This window comes from Mycena indigotica (genome assembly GCF_014461135.1).
Source record: "Mycena indigotica strain 171206Taipei chromosome Unknown Mind.scaff0007, whole genome shotgun sequence".
Lineage (NCBI taxonomy): Eukaryota > Fungi > Basidiomycota > Agaricomycetes > Agaricales > Mycenaceae > Mycena > Mycena indigotica.
In genome coordinates this window covers 2,699,714-2,724,086 of record NW_023503006.1, presented here as the reverse complement: position 1 = coordinate 2,724,086, position 24,373 = coordinate 2,699,714, and the positions used below count along the sequence as shown (strand labels likewise).

Here is a 24,373-nt window from a genome sequence, read left to right as displayed (position 1 = left end):
TGACACATCGACGCGAAACTTCCTTTTCGATGGCTCACCATCACGGTCATCCTCAGCTTGTTTCTTACCATGTCGGATGACGAGGACCAGCATTATTATGCGTCCTCCCAACATTCTTCACCACCCGTAAAGCAGAAGAAGGTTGACAGAAGCTGTGATTGTGGGTGCTTGCTTGTGGAACAAGCACAAACTCTAACAATATACCACAGTGTGTCGCAAGAGAAAGAGTGAGTGTCCGTTGATCTGTTCGTTTATTGACTGACTTGGAGTGTAGTCCGATGTAAGAAACTCTTATTCGTATACGATTTAACGCGTTAAAAGCCCCGAATAGGCGACGGGCCCAAGACCGAAGGTGTACCGAACGCCAGTTGTGCCCATTGTGTTTCTTTCGGCTCCCCATGCACCTATCTACTCCCAACGAAGAAACGTGGACCCAAGAACAAACAAGTTGAGGAACTCAAGCGCCAGGTTGCGGTTCTTGAATCCAAACTGCGCACTTTGTCAATATGCTCTTTATGCTCTCAACCACTCCGAAATGATGGATCGGTCTTCCAACACGGAACCCCGAGCAGTGACTCTACTGCGTCAGATGATGTGAAGGAAGAGGCAGACGATGAGGAAGCTGAGGAGCTAGCGTCCGAGCTAAATCGAATAGCGGTCGACTCAAAATTCTTTGGAGCAAACAGTGGTTTCGCGTTGGCGAATGAGGCAATTGCAGTGTGTTATCGTATTTTAACATCGTCCTCAAACTCTCATCAGTGTCTCGTAGGCCAAGGAACGAGTCACTGGGCAGGTGAGCCCCGATACAGCACGACGGCTATTGTTTTGGCAAGTTCTCCCAGTAAGCGTCCGTTTCTATCATACATGACAACCTCATCCTCTTTAGTGGGAAAAAGAAGTCTACGAACAGCAAATTCAGTTCGTGTATCCTGAACCCAATCTACTCTACGACCTACTCCAACTATACTTTGCCTACGTCCACCCTACTCTTCCTATACTTCACCGCCCATCATTTGAAGTATAGTCGACTCCGTCCATGCATCTTACTTGCTGAACTATTCTCCAGAGATCCGTGTCTGAGGGTTTGCATCACAAGGATCCACAATTTGGGGCGATGCTCTTAGCAGTATTAGCAGTTGCCTCGCGAGTGAGTCTTCTTGTCCGGAAGTTTCAACACATTTACTGACTTTACATCTAGTTCTCTGACGATCCACGAGTCTTCGTTGATGGCCAGTCCACGCTTTCATCGGGCTGGCGATTCATAGCGCAAATACCTGTGGTATGAAGACGATATATCGGGAACGGCATTATCGCGGCTAACTGTGGGATTAGGTCAGAAAGTTCTTCGAACCCAACATCTATGAAGTCATCTTCTACTTCGTATGTTGGCCAGATCCCGCCATCTCCACACTAAAATTTGACAGCTAATGAGTCTCTATTCAATTGGAACATCGAGGCCCCAGGTGAGGTCGGCAGCGACGGGCTTTTGAGTTTTGCTGATCGGGTGTTCAATGGCAGGCGTCGTGGATCTACCTTGGCAACGGCATCCGTTTCCTACAACAACGGGGTGAACATCGTCGCAAACGTGAAGCAGAAACCGACAAGGACAAGGAGATCTGGTGTCGCGCATTCTGGTACATCTTATTTCGCGCTCCGCTCTATTTACGCTGATTGTGACCATCAGGTCATTTGTACTGCTTGATAGGATGATATGCGCCTACATCGGAAGACCTGCAGGTTCGTAGCCATCGTTTTCCCCTCGACCGCTTCTAATTAAACTCCCAGGTTTACATGTCGAAGAGTAAGTGAATTCGCCTGTTTGAGCTCGGGCTGCTCACAAAGACGAAGTTATGATGCCGATCCCATGCTCCAAGTTGACGATGAGTATTGGGACACCGGCTTCAAACAGCCACCAGATCGTCCCGCATATAGCGCCTTTTTTATCTGCTATGTTCAGTTGTCCGAAGTAGGCATCGTTTTGTGCCTCGTTATTGACGTGATTGACATTGACGACTGTAGATTCTCGGCGACGCCATGCGACAATTATACGGATCTAAAAAGTCGAAAACGCTCCAAGGTTGGAATGGTAAAGATTGGGAAGCGCGGGCCGTGTCCAATCTTGATTCCCGCATGAATTCAATATTTGACTCACTACCCCCACATCGTGCGTTCAATGATTCTTTCCAAATACTTGTCCAACTGTTTTTGTAGTCCGTTGGGATCCCGATAGGAAACCGCGGGATGCCTTTTTCGACCAGTCGTTCGTGCTCTATGTCACTTACTACTACACTCAAATAGTGGTAAGTGTTCTATTTTTTACTACACGTTCCGGCATCGAATGTTAACCTAGGTACATCGACCGTATATTCAAAAAATGAGCGCGGTCGCTGCCCCTTCACTTTCAATTTGCGCTCGTGCAGCCCGGTCAATTTTACATGCCACAGACGCATGGTTCAAAATCCAGAGACGACTTCCAATGCAATTCTGCGTGGTTTGCCTGCTCCTATGAAAGGCCTTTTATTTCGCTCATTTGCCTGCAGTCTCCGGTATTCGTATCCTCTGTTATTTTGATCATGAACACTTTCGGGAAGCGTCCTGGACCGTCAGTGGACAAGGACAAGGCACTGGTCGCAAAGGCCATGGAGCTGATCAAGTTTGCAGAGGCCCGGTGAGAATTTGTTTCAAACTTGAAATACTATGTTGTTGAACTACTGAATCAGACTACACCCTCAAGGACGCTTATGGGAACTGCTCAACCGGTTACAGTCTGTTGACGGGCCTCTATCAAAGCAACGAGTCAACATTGCTGGTGCCGCTCCTTCTCCATCTTACAAGGTCCCCCCACGCCCTTCTCCTTCGCATTCCCCACCATATATCCACGCGCACGCCAACTATGGGGAGATGGCTCAGCATATACCAGCAGCACCATTAGCTACTGTGTCCAGCGAGATGTACCCATCTCCACTTGCCAGTGAAGGCCAGCCTTCTCAAGCTGCGAAGGTATCACGACCAACGCCGCCGCCACCACCACCACCACCTCAGAGATGGCATGAAAGCGCGAACCCAAGCTTGAATGCGGGAAGCCATTTATCATATCCTCTCGCTGATTCGCCCCCGAACCCCAGCATGGTCGATTTTCATCAGTCGTACTCGTATCATCACCTCCAACCAGGCATGTCCATTGAAGAGTTGCTCGCGCAGACAGCGCAAATGGACAACGTTGTGGCGCCAGTTGGGAACCCCTATATCCAACAAATGCATGCTGTCTATGTCCAGGAGGACGATATGGCCATCGAGGAGGCTGATTTCCATATGTGGCAAAGTATACCCGACAACGTCGCTGACGTTGCCCAGTGGGGGATGTACATGCAGCGGAATTCCAGTGCGAGTCCCCCTAGCTTTGTCCGATCTTATTAGCATTAGATTTGTTGTAAGTAGCTGCTATACTCTTGTTGTACTGGAGGTTCATTTCTCAGGACACGACTCGGTGCGGTAGCCACTGAATTCCAGACTCAGTCCAGTAAGCCTCATTGGCACCAGTTCGTACGCGAATATCCCAACCCCGCTGCCGCTGAAGTGTCTGCAACCCTTTGCCAACCTCATTGTCGTAACCTTTGGGGTCATAGACGTATTCCAGACTGCGAAGGCGGCTAAGAGCAGCAGTCGTTGCTAAAGGTCCAAATCGTCCAACAACCATCTCGAGCAGCGTCGTCCACTTGCACTGTCCGTGAGCAAAGGCGGTGCTGGAAAGACGTAAAGTCTCTAGTCGGGGTAGGAGATATGGACGTTGAGGGCTCGGAGTCAAGCTTTCAAGGGTGCTGTCCATTAGGTAATTGGACCCCCATAGGGAGAGATCCTCCAACCTGGGGAAGAGAGCAAACACTTGCTCAGAATCCCCCTGGCAGACTTTGACAGAGATCAAGGAAACAGATAGTTTACGCAAACGCCGCGAACTCTGTGGCACACAGCTACCCAAGGAATACATTCGCAATGCATCGAGCGAAAAGTCTTCAAGATTGGGCATTTCAAAAGTCAAAGGGGTGTTCATGGTCTCGTATTCATTTTGTTGGTTGAAAGCAAACGACGCGTAGCGAAGATTGGGAAAGAAGATGTGTTCGGTCCACATGAAAGGAGACTCTGTTCTGATTGACAAGGAGACCAAATTCACGAGCTGCTGAAAGATGGTAGTCCTATAAGCGGGGTGAATATGACAGTTGACTTCGCTGTACTTTTCGAGATCTGAGAAGCGAATCGGAACCAAGTCCGCTAGTGACATTGTAAGACCAGTAAGACTCATTTCAGTCAAACGAGGTGTCGCAGGAGCATGGAGAAACGATCCTAGAGAAGACAAGTCTGAGGTGTCACCCCAACGGCGCTTGTCGAAAATCAAGCGCCGCAGTCGAGGGAAGTGTCGTCCTCGGATCTGCGAAAATGCGGCGGCGGACACAGTGAAGAGGATAAGTTCAACCCAGTGACGTGAATATTGAAGAAGTAGCTCCAGAGTGAATTTGGAGGCGGTGTTTATACCCCGTAACCGGAGGGATAGACCATGGGTCTTGGAGCGCTGCAGGCATGTTTTCACAAAATCGACTTGGCTTTCCAGGTCAAACCCCTCATCATCCTCTGTCGTTGGCTCCTGAGGCGGTCGCTGGAGTTCGTCTTCGAAATTCTCGTAGAGATATATTAGCTTGTCACCAACCGGTTGGTCGTAGCCCATATCGTCCCATGGGTCCATCGTGCGTTTTGGGGCATCGTAGATGTCAAGCACAGACCATAACTCGGGGAGACCCATCGCGACTTGCCTCCATGACTGACAGACCAGGCCCAAGAACCATGGAATATGGGTGGTCTCCTTTGGTCCTGATTCTATCCGTAGCGACGAGTGGCAAGGTCGAAAGTATTGGAATATTTCACTGAGGACTTCTGGTGGAAGTGTTTGGATCGGCGCTGACACCGGCGAAACCTGCAGTTGTTCAAGTTCAGACACCAGCCCACTGCGCTCAAGCTGTAGAGCACTCAGTGTGGCCTGGATCTCGGTTATTGTTACATCTAGAGCCGTTATTCGAGCCTCAATGTCGCTTCTGGGTTGACCAGGAGAGCCTGCATGGGTGATCATTTAGGTGCAGTTGAGAGTCTTTGAGAGTGAGGAGTGATAACATAAAATTGATCCGCATCATTTTTCCGTTGACCAGAAATGACAAAAAAGCAGTAGACAAGGTCCTCCCACCGAGTTCCACTAGAAATACACATTCATACCATAATTAATACAGAGATGGCTGGTTATAGTCCAAAATCGATTCTGTTACATTTTCCAATCAAAATACCTAGTGATGCAGTCAATTTTCATTGATCCGGTATCAATACAGCTAATTGATTTCTAGTCCCAAGGTTCGGGTCCTTCAGATAATTGCAGCCACTCTATTCCAGACTCGGTCCACACGCTCATATTATCGCCGGTTCTTACGCGGATGTCCCAACCACGCTGCCGCTGAAGTACCTGCAACCCTTTACCAACCTCGTTGTCGTACCCTCGAACATCACGCACGTATTCCAGACTTCGCAGCCGGGACACAGCGCCGGTCGTTACGAGCGGTCCGAACCGTCCATGGAGCATATCGAGTAATGTCGTCCATTTGCATTCTCCATGGGCGAAGGCAGTGCTGGAAAGACGCAAAGTTTCTAGTCGCGGCAGGAGACATGGACCTTGAGGGCTCGGAGTCAAGCTCTCGAGAGCGCTGTCGGTCAGGTAATTTGATCCCCACAAAGAAACATCCTCCAATTTTGGGAAAAGAGCAACACTTCCTCTGCAGCCCCCTGGTGAGAATCAACGCTCATCAAGGAAACGGAGAGCTTGCGCAGATGCGGCGAGCTACGCGGTAGGCAGCCGCTCAACGTGCCCAGACACATAGCCAGAATCGAGAAGTCTTCCAAGTTGGGCATCTCTAAAGTGAAAGGGCCTTTGACGGCACGGTATCCACTGCACCTCTCCAAGGCGAACGAGGCGTGGCGAAGATTGGGAAATAGTATATGTTCGGTCCACATGAAGGTCGAAGTTGTCTTAACGGACAAGGAAACAAGATTGACGAGCTGCTGTAAGACGACGGTCCGGTAACTGGGTGAAACAAGGCAACTGACTTCGCTATATTTTTTAAGAGCTGACCACCGAATTGGAACTACGCCTTTTTCTAGCGGTATGTGGAGATTGGCAAGACGAAGTTCAGTCAAACGAGGCGACGCTTGAGCATGCAAGAATGAATCCATAATGGGAGAATATAATTCGGTACTGTGCCACTGATTTTCGAATGTCAAGTATCGTAGTCGGGGAAAGTGTTGTCCTGAGCTTTCTATCTGGTAACAAATGGCGGGACAAGTTTCAACGAGAATAACTTGCTCCCAATGACGGGAGCGCTGAAGAAGTAGCTGCAGAATGAGATCCGAGGCGACGGTCTGTATGGTGTGTAAGCGGAGGGAGAGACCATGGGTTCTGGCGCGTTCGAGACACGTCTTCACACGCTCAACCTTCCATTCAATGTCGAATCCTTCAACATCCTCCTCCGTCAGGACTGCGTCTTGGGGTAATCGCTGAAGTTCAACCTCCAAATCATCATTCGGGAGATACGCTAGGTCGTAATGGTAGTAGCCCCCATTCGTCATGCGTCGAGGCAAGTCGTCAATGCAGAGCACAGACCATAGCCCACGAAGATTTATCGCAACTTGTCTCCACGAGCGACAGATTAGGCCCAAGAACCATGGGATGTGGGCTGTCTGTGCTGGTTCTGTATCTATCAGTAGTGACGCCGAAAAGTAAGGCTGAAAGTACTGAAAAATCTCTCCAAGAACTTCTGGGGGGAGGGTATGGATGGGTGCCCAGGAACCCCGCAGTTGGTCAAGTTCAGACACCAACGCAACGCGCTGAAGCTGTAGAGCACTCAGTGTGGACTGTGTCTCGGTTATTGTCACATCAAGGGCCGCTATTCGAGCCTCAATGTCGCGTTTTAGGTGAGCTGAAGCGCCTGCGGCTGAGTTGCGGTACGGGACGGTGACCATGATGAGGGTAAGACAGAAAAAAACAACAATGACATAAGATTGATCCGCTTCATTTGCTCCTTGCTGTTCACTACTACGCAATCCTGCAATCCTGGCAGGTCATCGGCATCCACCCAGACCTCATCGAGCCCGTGAAAACGCCCAAGACAAAGAAGAAAGGCTTCTGAGTGGAGATTCACCAAAAATATATTATTTGATTACGTGCTCGGTTAGGTCACGGGATCGTACCACTGTTCTGCTTCACTCCGTCGACGATTATAACATGGACGCCGAAGAGCTAGCACGCGCCGCCAAGGAGGTAGTATTCGACGCCCGGCGCAAAGACGAGCTCCAGTCAGTCGTATTGCCACTTGTTTCGCTCACTCACCTTCCCGGCAGCAAACTGACGCCGCGTCTCATCCGGCAGCGGCTCGAGACGCAGTTTGGGCTGGCAGAGGGAACGTTGGAGGGGTCAGAGTACAAAAAGGCGCTCAAGGCGGTCATTGGCGAAGCAACGGTGCGTTGCATTGTGGCCCTTTTTTGTTTTGCACCGCTGATCGAGAAATGCGCAGTCAGCACCAATACCCCCACTCAGCAAGCCAGTCTCTGAATCAAAGAAACGCAAGACTCCGGACGGCGACGACGCGGAGGCAGAGGAGGTGAAGAAGGATAAGGAACCTGCCAAACCGCGTAAACGGCCAAGCACGAGCAAGAAAGTGGTAGAATCAGACGGTGACAGTGACGAGTCTGACGCGCCGAAACCGCGTAAACGGCAGAAAACGACCAAGAAACCCGCGGTCGCGTCCGACGACTCTGATGAGGAAAAGCCTAATAACAAATCCAAATCCAAACCGAAACCGAAGGAACCTAAATCGCGTAGTAGCGCCAAAAGCGCGCCAAAGAAAGCGTTCAAATCATCCGTTTCGTTGCTTGTGCTTTTTGGTTTCCGCTGGTTTTTTTGACACCCGTACAGGAAACGGTGCTGTCATCTGACGCTGAACCAACGCCGGACGATGACGATAATGACAAAATGGAGGGCTCTTCCAAGCCGACTGAGAAACCCAAGGCTTCAGCAACAGCTGCCACGGCGGACAAATCATTGGCAGCGCATCAGAGTGACTCTGAACTTTCCGTGCTAGAAGACGACCCACCCAAAAAGTCGAACAAGAGGACAACGGAAAAGAAGAAAGAAAAGACAACAGGAAGTTCAGACGACAAACACGACGCGCAGATCAAGAAGCTCAAGGTATCTACGCGTCAGTTTTGGGTGCCCCAGGCTTATTGCCTTGACAGAGTTTTGTTTCAGCATGTGGTGTCAGGAAGGTGTGGTCCAAGGTGTTTGCAGATATCGACAAACCGACACGGCAAATCCAAAAATTAAAAGAGATCTTGGCGGAGCTGGGCATGGAGGGGCAGCCCAGTTTGGCGAAGGCGAAAGCGATCAAACAACGACGCGAATTGGCACAGGAACTGGGTATGTTACAAGATTTGCGGTGGTCATGTGGCGTTGACGCGCTGAACAGAGGATGTCCAAAACTTTGCGGCATCTCGGGGAATGAAAGCCAAGGCGGGTGATAAGAAGAAAGAACAGACACAAGACACATCTGAAGACGAGGCTGTACCAGAGAAGCGCAAGGTCTGTAGATTTTACCGTTCCTGGTTCTCAGACAATTGAACACGACTTGTCAGCCTAATGCGCGACAAAGTATCATGGCATTCCTCGAAGACCAAAGTAGCGATGGCGATGACTGAAGACGGGTGAGTCAGGTAGCGTACATGTGATGGGGTACTATCGGCTGTGAACGAGTTGTTCCGAATCAGTGTGTGCCTGACCGCAGATCATTACCACCACGAGACATAGAGGGGCCGTCGAACTCCACAACTCGAAGACTTCACGCAAAACTTACCCTCGAAACACCCTCCTTTGCCTCTGAATCGCAAACAGCCAGATCACCCCCCCCCGGATTTCCAACGGCAACATGACATAACCCGGTTCGCTTGACCGGACCAACCGAGTTGGACATAAATTGCTTTTTGACGCGACGCGTTTCTCCGCCACCATCGATTTCATAAAATACAAATGGCAATGACACTCGTGCTTCCACCTTTGGCGGTGTGGCTCGCGAAACAATCCCGTGCTTGTTGCTTGGCTGTTTAAGTATAGAGTTGACTTTCCAACTCCGCATTCTACCGGTCTTGTCTTCCCCCCGTTGCACCCAGACAATGCCAGCCTTACGCTCTGCCTCTACCTCTGGGTCCCATGCTTGTACCTTCTCTGGCTGCACGAAGCGATTTTCGACCAGTGGCCATCTGGCCCGCCACGTCCGTGTGCATACCGGAGAAATGGCCTTTGCCTGCTCCTTTCCCGGGTGCAAGACGCGTTGTTCACGACAAGACAACCTCAGACAACAGTCCGTGCCCATTCTTTTGTTGTAAACTAAAAAGTTGAATTTTGACCCGCCAGCTACCGTCTCCACTTTGATATCCGCGACCCTGAGGCGCTCCGGCGGCAAGCCCCACACAAGAAGCGGCGCAAGACGCGTGTTCAGCGCGTGTTGAGTTACAGTGACATTCCGCTTGTCGACAACCTCCCCAGTCCCCTGTCGATATCAGAGCAGTCCTCTTCCGCGAGTTCAAGCAGCTCTCGCTCGTCACCCTACCAAGTCCATTTAGATTTGGACGAGTCGATATACTGCCACTCTCCGCCATCGCAGCCGCTGTTATATGCACCAGATGCTGACCCACCAGCAACACTCTTCCTCTCGCCCCCCCCCCCCATCCACCAACTATTTCCCCGCCTACTCACCCACCTACTCGTACGGGTACGACCACTATTCTCCACCATCGCCAGACCACTATCCGCCGCAATCGCCCCCACACTGGTATTCTGGAAATTCGCAGTCTGGCGTGTACATTTGTTAATCGTCACCCCGGTGATGTGTTCAGCGAAAGCATGTTGCTATGATTACACGAGAACTATATCAATACATGTGTTTTTTGTAAGTAGTACTATACCAAAAAGAGATCAAGCAAAGCTGTTTTCCACGTCGGCGCTGTCGTCCCCTTGCTCGAGGTTCGCAAACGTAAGGAAGGCTGCTGGTCTATGCTCCTCCGCCCAGAACAACAATGGCGTGTCGAGCACCATCGAGTACCCGATATTCGGCGCCCACAATTGCGTTAGGCCAATACCGTAGTTCCACACTTTGCCTTCTGGGACCAGGGTCATACCCAGAATACGGTCGGATAGCAGCAGTTGAACTCGTTCAGACATATTCGGGTTGAAGCCGGCAGGATTCGCCCCGTTGTCCACGTTCTTCCTGCCCCAGTCAAACCCAGCGACAGTCAGCGAGTGTGCAGATAAGGATACTGATCCCGGTGTGAACGAAGTCGTCAGGCAGATCGACGATGGTGCCCATTCGGGGTGGTCAGCCATGATTTTCGCCTGGGTCGTCACGTCAGTGGGCGACAGATGATTAATTTCCAGCGCTTGGGTCTTGATCCACCCCAGCGGCTCCAGATCTTTCAACAGGAAATCTTCCTTGGGAAGTTTCGCGGGAAGCTCGACACTATTGTTGCTCCCTCGTTGGGGAACCCAGACGACCGCCTGATGATGTCATTCAGCCACAAAGAAACCCACACTGAACAGCAACTAACCTTGATCTCCTTCACTTGGGCGTTGTCGGGAGGAGACGAGCCGTACAGATATGCAGCAACTTGCGTCCGTAGGTCTGACGCAGTAATGAATGCTCGCAAGATGTTTTTGGGAAGCACATAAGTGTATGACGCCGCGTCGTCCTTGACATCGTCGTTGGAAACATAGATATGCTGCAAACGAAGAGGAAGATGTGTCGCAGAAATGGCGCGGACACGCCAGTCTGACTTGCTGCTGAACACAGACTGCTCGTAGTTCGTTGCTAAAGAGGAAATCAGTTATAAACTAGTGAGAACGATGCACATACTCGTGACGGTCTGGATTGCATCACCATGAACGTTGGTGGTCATCCTAGAATACTCCGTTAGCCCAAGCAACACAACCTCGAAGATCAGGAAAAACTTGCGTTTGAACAGCTGTGACCTGACTCTGTGCCTCCGTGCTCTTCTCTAGTTCAGCCATTTGCTGTCGCTGAACTGATGGCGCAGCAATCTCCTGTCCAAGAATGATATCTCGAACTTCACTGACAGTCAAGGAGGCGATGTTGACACTGTTGCGTTTGCCGAAATCCTATAGAAAAATTAACGAAAGTCAACAAGTAGAAAGAGCATGCTCACAGCAAGAATGAGCTCCTTCATGGCGACTTCCACCTTGATCCAGTCCTCATCGGTGAGCGATGGCCAGACAAAGTGGGGCTCGGTGATGGTGTTTTTGTCGGGATGCAGAATGATTTTAGCCTTCTCATTGTTGACGTGGAGAGCACGGAGAAGCAGGATAAGGCGGGAGAAAGCAGTGTAGCTCGAGATCGACTTGAGCCAGTCGTCGTACAGACTGAACAACACCATCTGCGGTTGTGTGGCGCGCTGAAAATAGCATTAGCCAATGGTGAAAGAACATTGGCATTCAAGCTTACAAGGATCAAATCACCGAACTTCTCCATCTTCATGCATGCTTGGAAGGGCAATTGTAGCTCGCTGCCCTTGATGACAATATTCGGGAAATCGAGCAGGTGAACCTCGAGTGGATCTACAAGGTAAATGAGAATCAAAGCCGAGAGTGAATGAGAGGGACAAACCTAACATGCCCTTGCGGGTGACAATGACCTGCTTGGGCTGTTCTTCAACGGGCAGCGACCGTACCAAGGCCGCAACTTCCTCGGCGGTTTTCCATTTTGCAAGCTGTCCGAGACGCTTCTGACCGGCCCATACACTGGTATGGATAATTTTGAGGAACAATTGGCCCGACCGAGGGTTAAAGATGAAGATGGCGCCGTCTAGATGTCTGAGGTCAACCGTGACTCTTTTTGTGATCAAGGGGACTTACTGATAGGCTTGGTGGTCAAATTACCCTCAAATGTCTTGTGGATCGTGACACGGTAGACGTTGGTGTCATCCACAAACCCTGCATTGGGTGAGCACAGAAAATGAAGCGTTATGATGGGCTTACAGATGATTTGGTTCGAGAAGAGCTCGGAATAGTTCTAGCAGTATCGTGAGTTGTTTTCTGAGAAGAGTAGCGCTAATCCTGACCTGGCTGTTCAAGTATGGTTCTGTTGGTTCAGACGAATATAGTTGAAGACCCTTCCTAATTCGTTCGCGAAGCACGTGACATGCCGGATTTGCTTTCATAATCTTCGCCATTGCTTGCTGAATGAGGGGTTTCATTCCAGGGAACCAGTTTCCGTAGGCAGACCAAAGATTATAGGCGAGGTCCATGCCAATCATGACACCGGTGGGGGACGGGTAGATGCTCATCGAATCAGATACGTAATCGAGGAATTTGGCGCGAGTATAACGTTCTATGTCGTGTGTGTCGAAGTCACCCCAACGAAGTTGGACATCAATCCAGAACTTATTGCTTGTTGTCCCATCGAGAACATCCTTGACCTAGACAACATGTGAGATGTACCAACTTGAGAAAACGAATATCTACATCAGTAACCAGAGAGGGCCGAGAGATGTTCCATTTGTACGCCGAAAAGAGCAAGATGTCCGCGCAAGAAGAATTCATCTTGTAACTCTTACGTGGATGGATTGTTTCCTTCTGGACAGTCTCGATCTGCAGTGGTTCAAGCTCTTGATCGAATACTTGACACTAGGGAAATGTTAGAACCAGGTTGCTGAAAGAGGCAAAAGCGTACCAAATCCATGACCACGCTCTCGTGAACTACACAACGAGATTAGCTTGTTAGTCCTTATGCAAAGGAAAAACATACTCTTCTGCCACAAATGGGCTCGGAATATCTGAATCAAACTGATCTTGAGCGTGGGAATCTTGCCATGCCTGATTGCCAAGGTCATCCGCGAAAAACAGCAAAAGGAAGGGACACACATGAAAATACCAGTCAAGTCTAGTTGTACTTGGAAACCGACATAGACATTGGCGCGATTGATCGTCGGACTCCACCAGAGAGTGAAACGACGATTCGGAATCTGATTGAGACCGGACCGTTGAGCATTGGTCAGTTTCTTGTATCTCATTGACTCCTCGAATCCAGAGGCCTTCTCCCAGAACAAACCTGAGCATAGATGAGTGAAATTTGGATGGATGCATTGGGCCCGTACCTTCCCAAGTTGGGAAATAAGTTCCCTTAAACAGCGTATGTTCGAGGATTCCCTCGACACCACCCAGAGCAGCAATGACATCAACTCGATAGTTGTTCAATTGCCATAGCTTGCCGTCATGTCGCTGAGACGTCCACCAGAAGGGATTGCTGTCGATGTGTTAGGTAGAATCAGACAAAGGAGGTAGCAGGACGGACTGCTTGAGGAGCTGATACTGTTTCCAGTCGGTTCGGACACGCCAACCACGATCATAGGCCAGCCTAACACACGTTGGAACGAGCAAAGAGATAAAAGGAGCGCACTCACGTATGTCGGTCCTTTTGGAAGAGCGTGTTGATTCGCGGGATACCTCGATCCCAGCTGTCCTCCAAATCTTCCAGGGTCAGACGACGGTTCTGAGCGTTGGCTTCCTTCCGCTTCATCGAGTATTCAGACCAGACACGCGCAGAGTCGAGGAACTCCGCCTCCCACGGTTGCAGGTAGCGATACAAGTTGGGAATGAGCTGGTCTTCTTCATGCGACATACCGGCGCGGAAATGTGTGACTAGAAGGTGTGAGAACGAGGGAAAGGTGTAGTGAAAGACACCTACCTGCTACATCGGTTTGTTTTGACCAACGAAGGTCGCTTTGCGGGATGAGAACATGGCCCATAGAAAGCATTCCAAGACCACCCAATTCCTAGCAACGAATAAGCTTACGAGTTGACTTGGCAGAGTTGAAACGCACCTTAGGAGTATAGAACACGACAGGAGGGAAACGGGAAGGCATTTTACTGTTCAGACCAATCTTGACACGAGTTTGAATCTTGTTCTCAGCTTTCACAAGCGAGTCAAGCAGCTCGTTGGTGTGGATAACAGCTTCTCGATAGTAGGTCATTAGTCCGATGAGCGCCGTGTTCCATTTATTAACAATCTTGGAGAACGTCGTCGAACCAGAGCTCATCAACACTTGTCGAATACGGTTATTGAAGGCTTGGACGCCTGATAAATAGATCAGGAAAAGTTGAAGACGAGAAGAAAACAAACCATCATCGGAGACCCGGAGGAAGGCTTGGGCAGTTCGCTCCTTCGTTTGCTCGTTGGTCAAGTTCCAGACAGCATCCTTCAACGAGAATTGTTCTCCGCTCATTGTTCGAATCTTAGGTAGAATACGGACTTCGAAGCCGCACATGGAGAACAGCAGTTGTGGGTTATTCTGCGAGTAAACACTAACGAAAGTGTCTTCCCATTCAATTGTCGTTAATGAACGCGGTAGACTCTGCTTGACGTTCCAGAATACTGCACGACCCAAGTTGACGTCGTGTTTGATGAGTCGCATGCGACAGTCTCGCGGCCAGCAACGCTTGTTATTGTAGCCGATGACATTGTTATTCGTGGGGTCGGGGTTGGCAGAAAGGTATCGTTGTATAAGATCACGGGATTCTTCGGCAGTGAAGCGGAAGAGAATGTGCAAACGATCGACGTATCTCGAGTAGAGACGAATTGGATGGTGCGTCTCTGTTTCCGAGTCGCGGTATTGCAAGAAGTTGTTGGGCATTGATGGAGGCCCGGCCATTTCGCTGGCGCGTTTGAGGCCCAAGATGAGAAGATCGAGTACGAGGCCGTAGTACTGGAAGACGAAAGCCGAGAATTGGAGACCGCGAATAAGACCAAAAGCGTTTGTGTGAGCCATGTCTTTGTAAGTGAGAACTAGCAAGGAGATTTAATCGAGGTTGAGACGGCAATTATGGGACGAACCGGTGTTGTTCTTAGCTGTGATGTAGTCTGCCAAGTTGTGGTCGAGGATCAGACGGAGGAGACGATTCAGCAAAGTCAGGTCGATCTTCTCGTAGACCTTGGAGAGGACCGTCTCCATGAGCACGTTACATTCGCCTTCGCTCGTCTCCCAGATGTCGGTCAGGTTGTTAATGCCTTGGCACCACTTGTAGACGAGAAGCGGTGGTGGCTCCGTATCCTGATAAAGTAGTTAGCGATGTGTTTGGAAAAAAAGCGTTCAGCTGTACAGCAGGTTTGATCCACGAAGGGAATAAACCTCGTTTGTCGGCCCTGGAAGATTATCAGCCTTGACAGCACTTGGAAACTGGGAATACTGACTCGAAGAAAAGGAATTGGTCAAGGTACTGGAGGTAATCGTGAGCATGAAAGGAATCAGTACCAGAGCATACGCACAGCATCCGTAATCTTTTCAACCGGCTCTATATCGTAGCAAGGGATCAGCTTGTCGTATGTATCGAAGAACTCGATTCCAGATTCTTTAAAGGCCCGCTGGGTGAGGAGGAGACGCTTGATACGTGATAGACCTGTAGCGTGATCAGTTGGAAGAAACAAGTAAAATGTAGACTAACATTCGTGAGGGTTATCGTAAGCCTGTTCAATGAGCGCGAGTTCTTCTCGTTGAGACTGGTTCAGACGACCCTTGACGGAGTACGCTTCCTTCAACTTTTCGAGTGCCAATACCAGCAACTTTGTGTCGTGCTTGTATGAGAGTGGTCTAGGTTGGTATCAGCCACTAAAATGACAAGAAATTTAGAACCACTAACGGGAAAGGAATGGGGGCGAATTTGCGACTCTCCAACCAATGTACTGTTGCGGTGTAGATGGCAACGGCCTCTTCTGCGCTGATGTAGGGTCCATCTTTAAGGTATCCGTGTTGACGTTCTTGCTCAGCCTTCAGGTACAAACCTAAGGCGATGAATTAGTGCTGGTCATCAACGTTGACAATTCTGGGTTGCACTCACGGGTAAGACGTCCCAAGTTCTTCTTCACGACCGCCTTGTCAACAGTCGCACCTCGACGGATACGCTCGCGGTTGTAGTGGGCAACAGAGCACCACCAATCCGCTTTGCTCTTGATGTAGCGCAAGATGATGTTTTCGATAGCAGTCGGCATACCCGGGACTTTCCATGGAACTAAAGAGAGTGAGAAAGGAGTGCCAGAGGGGTTAAGGACGTACTATTGGCTTTCCAGCAACGCCATGCTTCAGACAAGTGCTGCAAGATAGTTTTCGTCTTGTTCTGCTTGATCGACTCTGGCATCATGTCCATTATATCGTGCATGACGGCGGCGCGAAGTTCGAGGTCGTACTGAGACTCGACTCTCTGTTTGGTAACCGTCTTGGCGATACCTTTGCTGTTTCGCCCCTCGAATTGACGAGCAAGCAAATTACCGAGCCTAATATCCTGTCAAAAATATATATGACGAACAAAAGAAAGTAACGTGCCAGCGTTCAAGGAGAGGTACGATTCCACGCATGAAGAAGAGCCAGACACGCCACCCTGGAGCCCAGAATCCACAACCGGGGCCCTTACCAACAGGGCCTGTGTTGAAGCGGTAGTAGATCAAGTGCTTCAAGTCCTTTGTCATGCGGACTTGCCTCATGAGCTGGAAAACCGATGAGCGCCGGTGAGGAATGTACGATGGGGAATGTTACCTTGTACTTGTAACGATACATGCCCGTCAACGCGCCAATATGAGCAAAGATATACTGTAAAGCGTCGGCAAGCTGGAAGGCATCGACATTGCCCAATCGGAATTGAACGTTGGCATCGACAACAAGCTTCGTGAGGCGGAGGATTTCACGACAAAGATGGAAAGCGTTTCCAAAACGTGACTTCTTCCGTTCCTTAGTCGTCAAAGTCCTAAAGACAATTAGAAAAAAATGAGGCAGTAGAAAAAGGAGACGTGCTTGACGGGCTTTAAGTTCATGTTGTAGTCCAAATGAAGGTAGTTCAAGTTCTGCAAAAGACATCAGCAGAGAAAACTTGGATGAACACAGCCAAATAATACCTTGCGATGAATCAACAGATTTAACATGTTGTACCCTTGTCGGCACACTTGCAGCCCGGCCTCGACCCAGTCAAGCTTTGTTGTCTGGAAGAATTTGGTCGACTTGAGCTGTCTGAACAGGTTCTTCTTCGTCATCGGTTTCTCCGGCCGCGTTCTCAGCTCGTTCAACACGTAGCATTTCAAGAGTTTCTGGTAAGAGACTCGGACTTTGACGGCTTGGTTTGGCGGGCAATGTTCAAGGTACCAGTTCTTGACGAGAGGTATATCTTGCGCTCGCCGCATGCGGCCTGAACGACGGCCGTAAGGGTCCGGCGCCCACCATAGCGAAATAGCATCAGCAGTCAAATCATTTTCGAGGTCCTTTTCTTGTAGGAAAGGCTCGACGGTGTCAGGGAGCTCAAAATCGTCGTCGTCGGCGCCGTTGGGTCCGAATATCGAGTCTTCATGTGAGACGAGAGGGGCGTTCTTCGGAATGTGGCCGCGAAGTGAGACGGGGTTGATAAGTGGGTCGAAGTAGAAGGCCGGTAGGTCGGGATCATCCGTGCGAATATACACACTCTTTGGGGAGTGGTAAGGGGAGATGCGGACTGAACGTGGAAGAGAGTTGTACAGGTGCGGGAAGGCAACTTTGTATTCGGTCCGAATTTGCTGGCGGATGATAACCTTGTTGATGTCGTTGAACTCATTCCAATCATCGTCGAAGTTGTCCATGTCACGATACAAGGGCTCGAATTTGGGGCCGCCGGGAATGGCCATGTTGAGTGCCTTTGCAGTGAAGAAGGCTTTCTTGTCGAAGAGGTAGGTGGAATTCTTGTCGCCTTGGTCAGATAAGAGTGTCCTTCCCATGCGATACAAGTTCGCCATCACGGGAAGGGAAAGAGACCAATACTTGTATGAGGAGCCATTGACAGACGGCGTGTCGACGAGTGGCTTGGGGTCGTAAAACCAGTCGATGATTGCCTGGTCTTCATGGGGGTCCAGGTCAAACTGGATAGACTCTAGGGGCTCTACGTCGAGTACATTGTCGCCGTAGTCCAAAGGAGGTTCTTCGTCATCAAATGGCGGGAAGCGCATTCGTTTGAAATGCCTGCGGTCCCGCTTTTCGCGTCTCATCGCCAACCACATTGTGCTCCACTGCGCATGGTAGACCGGCTCAATAACGCGAGGTATCTCATTGACGAAGGTGATGGCGCCAGTAATGTGGTAGAGGACGGGCACCTCCCGAACCTGCTCCCACGGGAAAGGAAGATTTTCAAGCAGCTTCATGACGGCGTGAGGGACGTATTTGAGGGCACCTAGATGAACACGCTTGTCGTTGCGGAATTTTCGATTGCTCATGTCTCCATGGTCCTTGATAATTTTGCGAACGTGCTCGGGGGGAAGATCCTACGCGCCATAAGTAAAAAGACAACGCAAGCCAAAGTCGCGCACCTGCTTGCCCATATCGACATAACCACCCTTGCGCTTCTCTCCGTACCGCTTCCTTTGCATTTGCACCCATTTCATTGACTTTTGGGCCAATACTATTGCAAATGAGTCGCGGTTGTGTTTTTTCAAAGACGTGTCAACAGACCTTCTGGGGGAAGCTTGGATGAGGACGCGCCGCCAATGGGCATGCCTGGGGGAGGTGCAGGTACATAGCCTCCTGGCGGGGGCCGGAAACCAGGTGGGGGAGGAGGAAAACCGCTCATGCCTGCGAGCTGATGAGCGTCGAGGATGAGAGTGACGGGTCACGTCAGCCGTGACCTGGTCTGACTAAGCGATATTCCTCCTCCTCCGAGTCAAACTTCAACAAAGGACCATTCCATTCAAGTCCATGCATATCATAGTCCATGTCTACTACTACAGTCCATTAGGTTTAATCGTAAATTGGTAGAGGTAATAATCGGTCCGCGTTGAACAAGAAATTGTTGGCGACATCTTCCCCCTCAAGGAAACGGTTCGGATACAGCACTGGCAGACCGAATATTAGTTGCGGGTCGAATGCAGAATAAATCTTACCCAGATGCCCATTCAGTTGTCCCAGCAGCTTCTCCATCTCGTCTCGCTCCCATCTTTCAAAAGGCTCGGTGCCGGTATTCTTGGTAGTCTTACGCCGCTCTGGAGGGGTTGAATTGGACGTTGATTCTACTGGAGGAGAACTGCGACCATCTGATTCTTCCTCTTCAGTCTTATCGTCCGAGTGGGAGTGTGGATTAGGCTTCGGCCCAGGAATATTTGCTGGATGCCCAGCCGGATTGCCAGGAGCTGTGGAATTAGGCCCAATGGCGTCTTCGTCTCCAGTCTCGGACGGAACACGAGCGACAGCTTCAGGTGGGTTAGGATCATCGCGAGGCTGAGAACACACAGTCAGTGCTACCTTATTCTGGTATTGAAGCACCTACAGGTTTATTCAACCGCTCATGGTGAACGACAAACTCCTTGTACTGCTTCCAGGTCGTGATCAGGTCGTCAGGGATGGCATGGAAGACTTTGCGATAAATTTCGGTCTGTGGAACTGAGTGAGAGGTAAATAAAGATTCAAGAGTAAACGACAGACATTATGCGTGGCAGAAGCCACCCACACATTCTTCCAGAATTCATCACAGATAGGATCTTCAAAACCGCCAGCATCCACCTTGGGCCTTGGAGTCGGCAATGTCCATGTTTTACTTCCCAATTTGGCGCCGAGATGCCGTCTGAGTATTGATCGTGCCCTGGGAGCCGCCTTTTCTTCCTCTGTAGCATCGTCGGCTCCAGAGGGACCGGAACGAGCATGAGGCGGTTCATCGTCTGTTTTAGCATCACGAGAAGCATCCGCAGGAGCACCATACAGGTCGCCATCGGGTGTTCTAGGTTGAGGACTATCTTCAACATCCTCCGAGGTGCCGTTGATGCCAACAGTGTTCGGTGAATGATCGGCCGATGTCTCTTCAGCACCATTTTCAAGCTTGTCCGCAATGGGCAAGTCGTCGGCTTGGCTTTTCGGTGGCCTGTGCTCCAAGACAGTTTTCTCTTCTAGTGTGGGGACGAGAGCACTGGCGAAGCCTTCCTCGAGATTGCCCTCTCGATCATAGGTCATGCGCTCAGCCTCCAGCGAGTTCTCCCCTCCGGTATTGGCAGAGTTATGAACCAACCCAACCTTTCGCAAGAGTTTTGAAGCTGTGTGATCGCCCACCTCCGCGCTCCCGTGTAAAGCTATGACAGTAAGTGCTTGTTTAATTTAGCAGGTTCTTTCGCACCTTGATTGACTCCATCGAGGACCGTTTGGGCCAGAACCTTTGCAGCCGGTTTTGACTTGGACTCCTTCACATAGCCCTCCCCTTCGTCAGCATCAGGCACCCACTTTTCCTGCTCATGTTCGGGTTTTACAGGCTGTCGTGACATAAGGTCCTCTTCTTCGATGGTGTCCACATCGACGCCAAGATGCTCTCGCATCAGTCGCACCCTCAAACTGTGGGCGAACTGTCCAACCTGGAACGGCTTTCCCGCCATTTTCCTGCGACATTCTTGGGTTAACGACGCGTGATTAGAGAAGAAGGCATTTCCAATCACCCTGGAATCATCTCGGTGTCGCGAATAATCGCTGCCAACTCTGAATCGCGGTCTCCTCTTTGCGAGCGCTCATTGATGTTTGCACTTCCAATAATGGCAAGTCTATCGTCGACGATACACACTTTGCCATGGATGTACAGCTGGACGAGGGTCAATCATGTGACAGGCACGGAACCGTTACTCACTTGTTCCGTGGTTAAGACATCTCCCTTGAGCTTCCCCCAGTTTCGCAGGGAGAATACCGAAATATACTCGTCAGGCTGTACGGAGTTGAGAAGAAAACTTATCGACACTAAGAAGACTTACGTCAATGCCTTCCTTTCTCAGTCGCGAAAAAATAGAGTTCGGGCCCCTCGCTATCGTGCGGTTTTGGCACTCGAGGATAATACGGATCTGACGTGTCCGCATTGAATATTTCGAGACGGGAAATGGTCAGCTTACAGCACTCGCGTCGCCATGGTCAACAGGAAAAGTAAAGCCTGGTAGAAGAGGGATGACGATGCAGCACTTCCACGGCATTTTATCGTTATGAGCGCGGATAATGCGCTTCACAATAGCATCTCCAATCTTGTTCTCGATTTTCACGTCGTTGACAACGGTTCTGAGAAGACGTGAGCGAGAGAATCTTCAGGGTCGATGGACTGACGAAGTGATGAAGAACTGGTTCTCGATGTAGACGAAGTGTTCCGAAAGCTGAATGGCTAGAAATACCATGAGCCAGATGTCAAGTCAAGTTCCACAGCTGTAGTACCCTTGAGATACGCATTTTGAATAGAGTGTTCAACTTTCTTCGTTCCGAGCGACCATGGACCAGCAGAGCGACAAATCTGCATTTCACAAGTGCCTGTCAGCTGCATCTTGGTGAGTTCACTGGGTCTGAATTCTGGGGGCGGCAATAGGAACGGCATGGTTCGTGAGTGGTTCTATATTTAATTAGTCGTCAGGCAAATTTTGAGCAAGATTATCGACTTTGATTCGCAGAAGATAGTTCCACCTGAATCGGATTGAGATCATACTGCATTATGTTGGATGAAAGCGCACCGTTGGATGAAATGGCCTAAACCAAGTCTGAGGAAAAAGACATCAGTCTTAGAGAGGGAGACTTACGACACAGATCTCTTGCAGGCTGGCCTACAACCTGCATTCCGACGTCGTGCCTATGTCATGTTCAGAGAGGGAGGAAATCCGGAAGAAGCGGTCCTCACCAAGGCATTCTCGGAATTTTGCCTCTGTCGTACATATCCTCTTCCGGTTTGTTCAGCGTATGGAAGTCGGTGACCCGAGGATTGCTATAGTCCTTGCCTAGAGTAATTTAATGTGGAAACCAACGAATCAAACCTCCTTACCATGCCAGATTTTCGGTTGATCCTCTCCTTCGCCATCATCGATCACGATGTGTTGCGCGGTGTCCCAGCTAATAGAGCGTCACGTGATGACTCCAGATATTCTAACGACGCACCGTCCAAAACATAAATCCAATCCACCCATGAATGCGATAGTCGAATCAATAACGCACAGCTTCTCGTGCTATATATGGCACATGAGCTCGATGATTTCCGGGACGAGTATGGATGCTTTACATGAGCCCAATAGAAGGTCCCCGTTTGGAAGTGAGATGGTGAGCGCTGAACGAGAATGTTAGGATGAAGACCGGTGAGCCGCTGTTTCGCATAGCTTAAAGAAGAATGATTGAGTGCAAGACATGAGATGTGTCCAATGCCTACTTGCTATCCGTTGGAGTTGTGCGGCTTGAGACCTCCTGACTGAAAAGTGCTAAGAAAGAAGGAAACCAACGGCAGCGCGCTCACTAGAGGATGACATAAATCTTCACACCCTCCTTTGCCTTTCGTTCGAGCAAATGGTCCAATCGATAGCGATCCTTGTTCGGTCGACGGAGTTGCAGCTCTGGAATGATGAATCAGTTGAAACCAGAAAGGGAAAAGAGACTCATACCGGGGGATAACCACCAATCATGAATATAGATTGTTTCCCTCGCTAGCAGAAGCGCGCGCGACAGATTCCAGAAGTAGTCGCGCTATTAGCATCAGCTAGGTCATCATGTTAAACTGGAAAACGTACCCCATCAACCAACCACTGCGCGGCAACATTCAGACGAATGGGTGCAAAACTATCAAACCGATTGGGTTGGCAATAAGGTGAAGCCTTCACTTTTTCCAATGCTGTTATCCATTGCAGCATTTGACGCTGACATACTATGGGTCAGTTTCTAGGGCACGAATTCTAACAACGAACCTGATTGCGGGCAAAAAGTTTGAGGCGCATCTGTGAGTTGACGATATAAAACGTATGCTGCGACACGTCTTCCCCCGTTCTCTTCTTCTTTTTCTCGCTAGGATGCCAATTGCGCTCAGCGTTAGCCTCATCCGGCTTGTCGGCGAGTGGATTTGGGTTTGTTGACGGGTCAAGCATGGGGGTCGGAGGGCGGGAGATGGAAGATATGGACGAGCCAGAGCTCAGAGACATGTTATCGTCTCCATGAGTTCCATGATGACTCCTTCGAGACGAATGGACGATCCTCGAAAAAGAGCTTCGTATGGAGCCCATGATAGACCTGTTGTCATGCTCCGTTCCAGGAGGTTTAAGAAGGCCATTGGGGTGTTCCGCATGATCCTCAGCTTCGTCATCAGAGGCTTGGTGCAGGAGCTTCAAGCCCTGGCGATAATAACGCTTTGGTCGTTCGATGTCAAAGTCTGCATCGAGCATGAAAACATCCCAAACGGTCAGCTGATATGAGAGATGAGAAGTATGAGAACGGTGAAGGATGCACTCGCCTCGCCGGGTTCTCGTAGGACGACAATGTAGCTGTCCCTAACTGCACACCATCGACTTTCTTTGCGCTCCGACCAGCTCGCTGACTTCCGACCGAATCCACCGCCACCTTTTGTTGCCTCAATTTGTAGGTACCCAGCTTTGAGCTGGTGCCCGCCAGAGTGAGCCAGGTTCACAAACAAGGCGCTGATCTCGAGGAAGCTGGCAAGCCGATTAACTGATGGGTGGAACATCTGCAACGCGTCTTATTGAAAACCATGGGGTAGAGCACGAATTTACCACTGCACGGATTAAATTGATCAAATAAGTTTCTAGTTTTTCGCGCTGGAGTCGCGCGAAGTCCTTGTGGCCGATTTCCTTGTCTTCCTTCTGCAAGAATTTGAGGTAAGGAATGCTGGTCCTGGGGAATTCTGGTAGGTCATCGATATTACGGTTATATGCGTTAGAGAATGTGTAATGGGCATGAAGAGACAAGAAGTCTCGAAGCTGCCGGTAGACGACCCAACGAACGGCGCCATTTGCGTACTCGCATTCGATTCGGAAAACAGATTTTTTGCCCTCCAATGGATTCAAGCTGTCTGTGACGCGTATCCGAAGACGATGGAAGAGGGCGGGAATACGGCGGTGATTTTTCTCGTCGCGTTCGAACCACATTCGAAGCATTAGAGTCGATAGACCACCAGCGATGAGTTCGTCGGTGATGTTGACTGCGGTGGGAGTGACTGCAGATGCTCCTGGGGTCTCTGGCTTCGCTTGGCTGGCAATATGGGGGATAAGGGAGCGTAAACGACCCCATTTCGGTGTCGCCTTCTTTTCGCTCGGGGAATATGGCATCGAGGATGAGCGTCTGACATCGTTGCGGCCAGACGACCGGCTGTCATCGGTGTCTTGCCTTCCCTCACGCACTGCTGTGCTAGCAGTCTGTTCAGGCTCTGTGGTGAATGGCCCAGGTTTGTCGTCTTGTGGCGAGTCTTGAAACCATCGCAAGGGATTCCAGCCTTCTTCTAGGATGCGACTCTCCC

At 50.1% G+C, this 24,373-nt stretch overlaps 6 protein-coding genes across 6 annotated transcripts; 3 read left to right on the top strand and 3 right to left on the bottom strand.

Moving 5' to 3' along the window:
- Positions 1–69: 69 nt before the first annotated feature.
- Positions 70–3,417, top strand: MIND_00863900 (Fungal-trans domain-containing protein; the record flags this gene model as incomplete). Its single annotated transcript, XM_037365299.1, has 18 exons — positions 70–160; positions 210–233; positions 332–717; positions 770–841; positions 887–1,018; positions 1,067–1,147; positions 1,199–1,279; positions 1,333–1,380; positions 1,425–1,463; positions 1,519–1,634; positions 1,685–1,737; positions 1,786–1,801; positions 1,849–1,966; positions 2,020–2,164; positions 2,212–2,300; positions 2,351–2,491; positions 2,541–2,668; positions 2,721–3,417. The coding sequence occupies 18 exons, from the start codon at positions 70–72 to the stop codon at positions 3,415–3,417; spliced, it is 2,457 nt and encodes an 818-aa protein (XP_037218541.1).
- A 55-nt stretch (positions 3,418–3,472) lies between these two features.
- MIND_00863800 (uncharacterized protein) lies at positions 3,473–5,116 on the bottom strand (the record flags this gene model as incomplete). The annotated part of the gene is made up of 1 exon (XM_037365298.1): positions 3,473–5,116. One exon carries the CDS (start codon positions 5,114–5,116, stop codon positions 3,473–3,475), a length of 1,644 nt encoding a protein of 547 aa, XP_037218540.1.
- Positions 5,117–5,742: 626 nt separating this feature from the next.
- Positions 5,743–7,053, bottom strand: MIND_00863700 (uncharacterized protein; the record flags this gene model as incomplete). Its single annotated transcript, XM_037365297.1, has 1 exon — positions 5,743–7,053. The coding sequence occupies exon 1, from the start codon at positions 7,045–7,047 to the stop codon at positions 5,743–5,745; it is 1,305 nt and encodes a 434-aa protein (XP_037218539.1). The 5' UTR covers positions 7,048–7,053.
- A 232-nt stretch (positions 7,054–7,285) lies between these two features.
- MIND_00863600 (HNHc domain-containing protein) lies at positions 7,286–8,778 on the top strand (the record flags this gene model as incomplete). The annotated part of the gene is made up of 7 exons (XM_037365296.1): positions 7,286–7,380; positions 7,426–7,543; positions 7,599–7,946; positions 8,000–8,272; positions 8,320–8,500; positions 8,550–8,662; positions 8,716–8,778. The coding sequence occupies exons 1-7, from the start codon at positions 7,310–7,312 to the stop codon at positions 8,776–8,778; spliced, it is 1,167 nt and encodes a 388-aa protein (XP_037218538.1). The 5' UTR covers positions 7,286–7,309.
- A 471-nt stretch (positions 8,779–9,249) lies between these two features.
- MIND_00863500 (uncharacterized protein) lies at positions 9,250–10,220 on the top strand (the record flags this gene model as incomplete). Its single annotated transcript, XM_037365295.1, has 2 exons — positions 9,250–9,437; positions 9,491–10,220. 2 exons carry the CDS (start codon positions 9,250–9,252, stop codon positions 10,218–10,220), a joined length of 918 nt encoding a protein of 305 aa, XP_037218537.1.
- MIND_00863400 (Pre-mrna-processing-splicing factor 8) lies at positions 10,052–24,185 on the bottom strand (the record flags this gene model as incomplete). Its single annotated transcript, XM_037365294.1, has 59 exons — positions 10,052–10,630; positions 10,681–10,940; positions 10,986–11,061; positions 11,102–11,248; positions 11,296–11,541; positions 11,592–11,704; positions 11,754–11,951; positions 12,002–12,079; positions 12,125–12,158; positions 12,208–12,564; positions 12,611–12,772; positions 12,819–12,844; positions 12,894–12,961; positions 13,010–13,196; positions 13,243–13,391; positions 13,440–13,502; positions 13,549–13,786; positions 13,833–13,920; positions 13,969–14,222; positions 14,268–14,930; positions 14,979–15,195; positions 15,245–15,287; positions 15,336–15,361; positions 15,411–15,541; positions 15,587–15,732; positions 15,782–15,923; positions 15,980–16,150; positions 16,195–16,420; positions 16,482–16,622; positions 16,672–16,863; positions 16,923–16,976; positions 17,028–18,413; positions 18,459–18,550; positions 18,601–18,720; positions 18,774–18,869; positions 19,029–19,362; positions 19,412–19,516; positions 19,567–20,204; positions 20,249–20,505; positions 20,562–20,701; positions 20,747–20,821; positions 20,868–20,954; positions 21,003–21,162; positions 21,208–21,262; positions 21,313–21,484; positions 21,531–21,555; positions 21,603–21,618; positions 21,669–21,718; positions 21,767–21,863; positions 21,908–21,975; positions 22,021–22,088; positions 22,142–22,235; positions 22,286–22,324; positions 22,370–22,466; positions 22,515–22,596; positions 22,641–22,766; positions 22,815–23,306; positions 23,354–23,584; positions 23,631–24,185. 59 exons carry the CDS (start codon positions 24,183–24,185, stop codon positions 10,052–10,054), a joined length of 11,232 nt encoding a protein of 3,743 aa, XP_037218536.1.
- Positions 24,186–24,373: the final 188 nt, after the last annotated feature.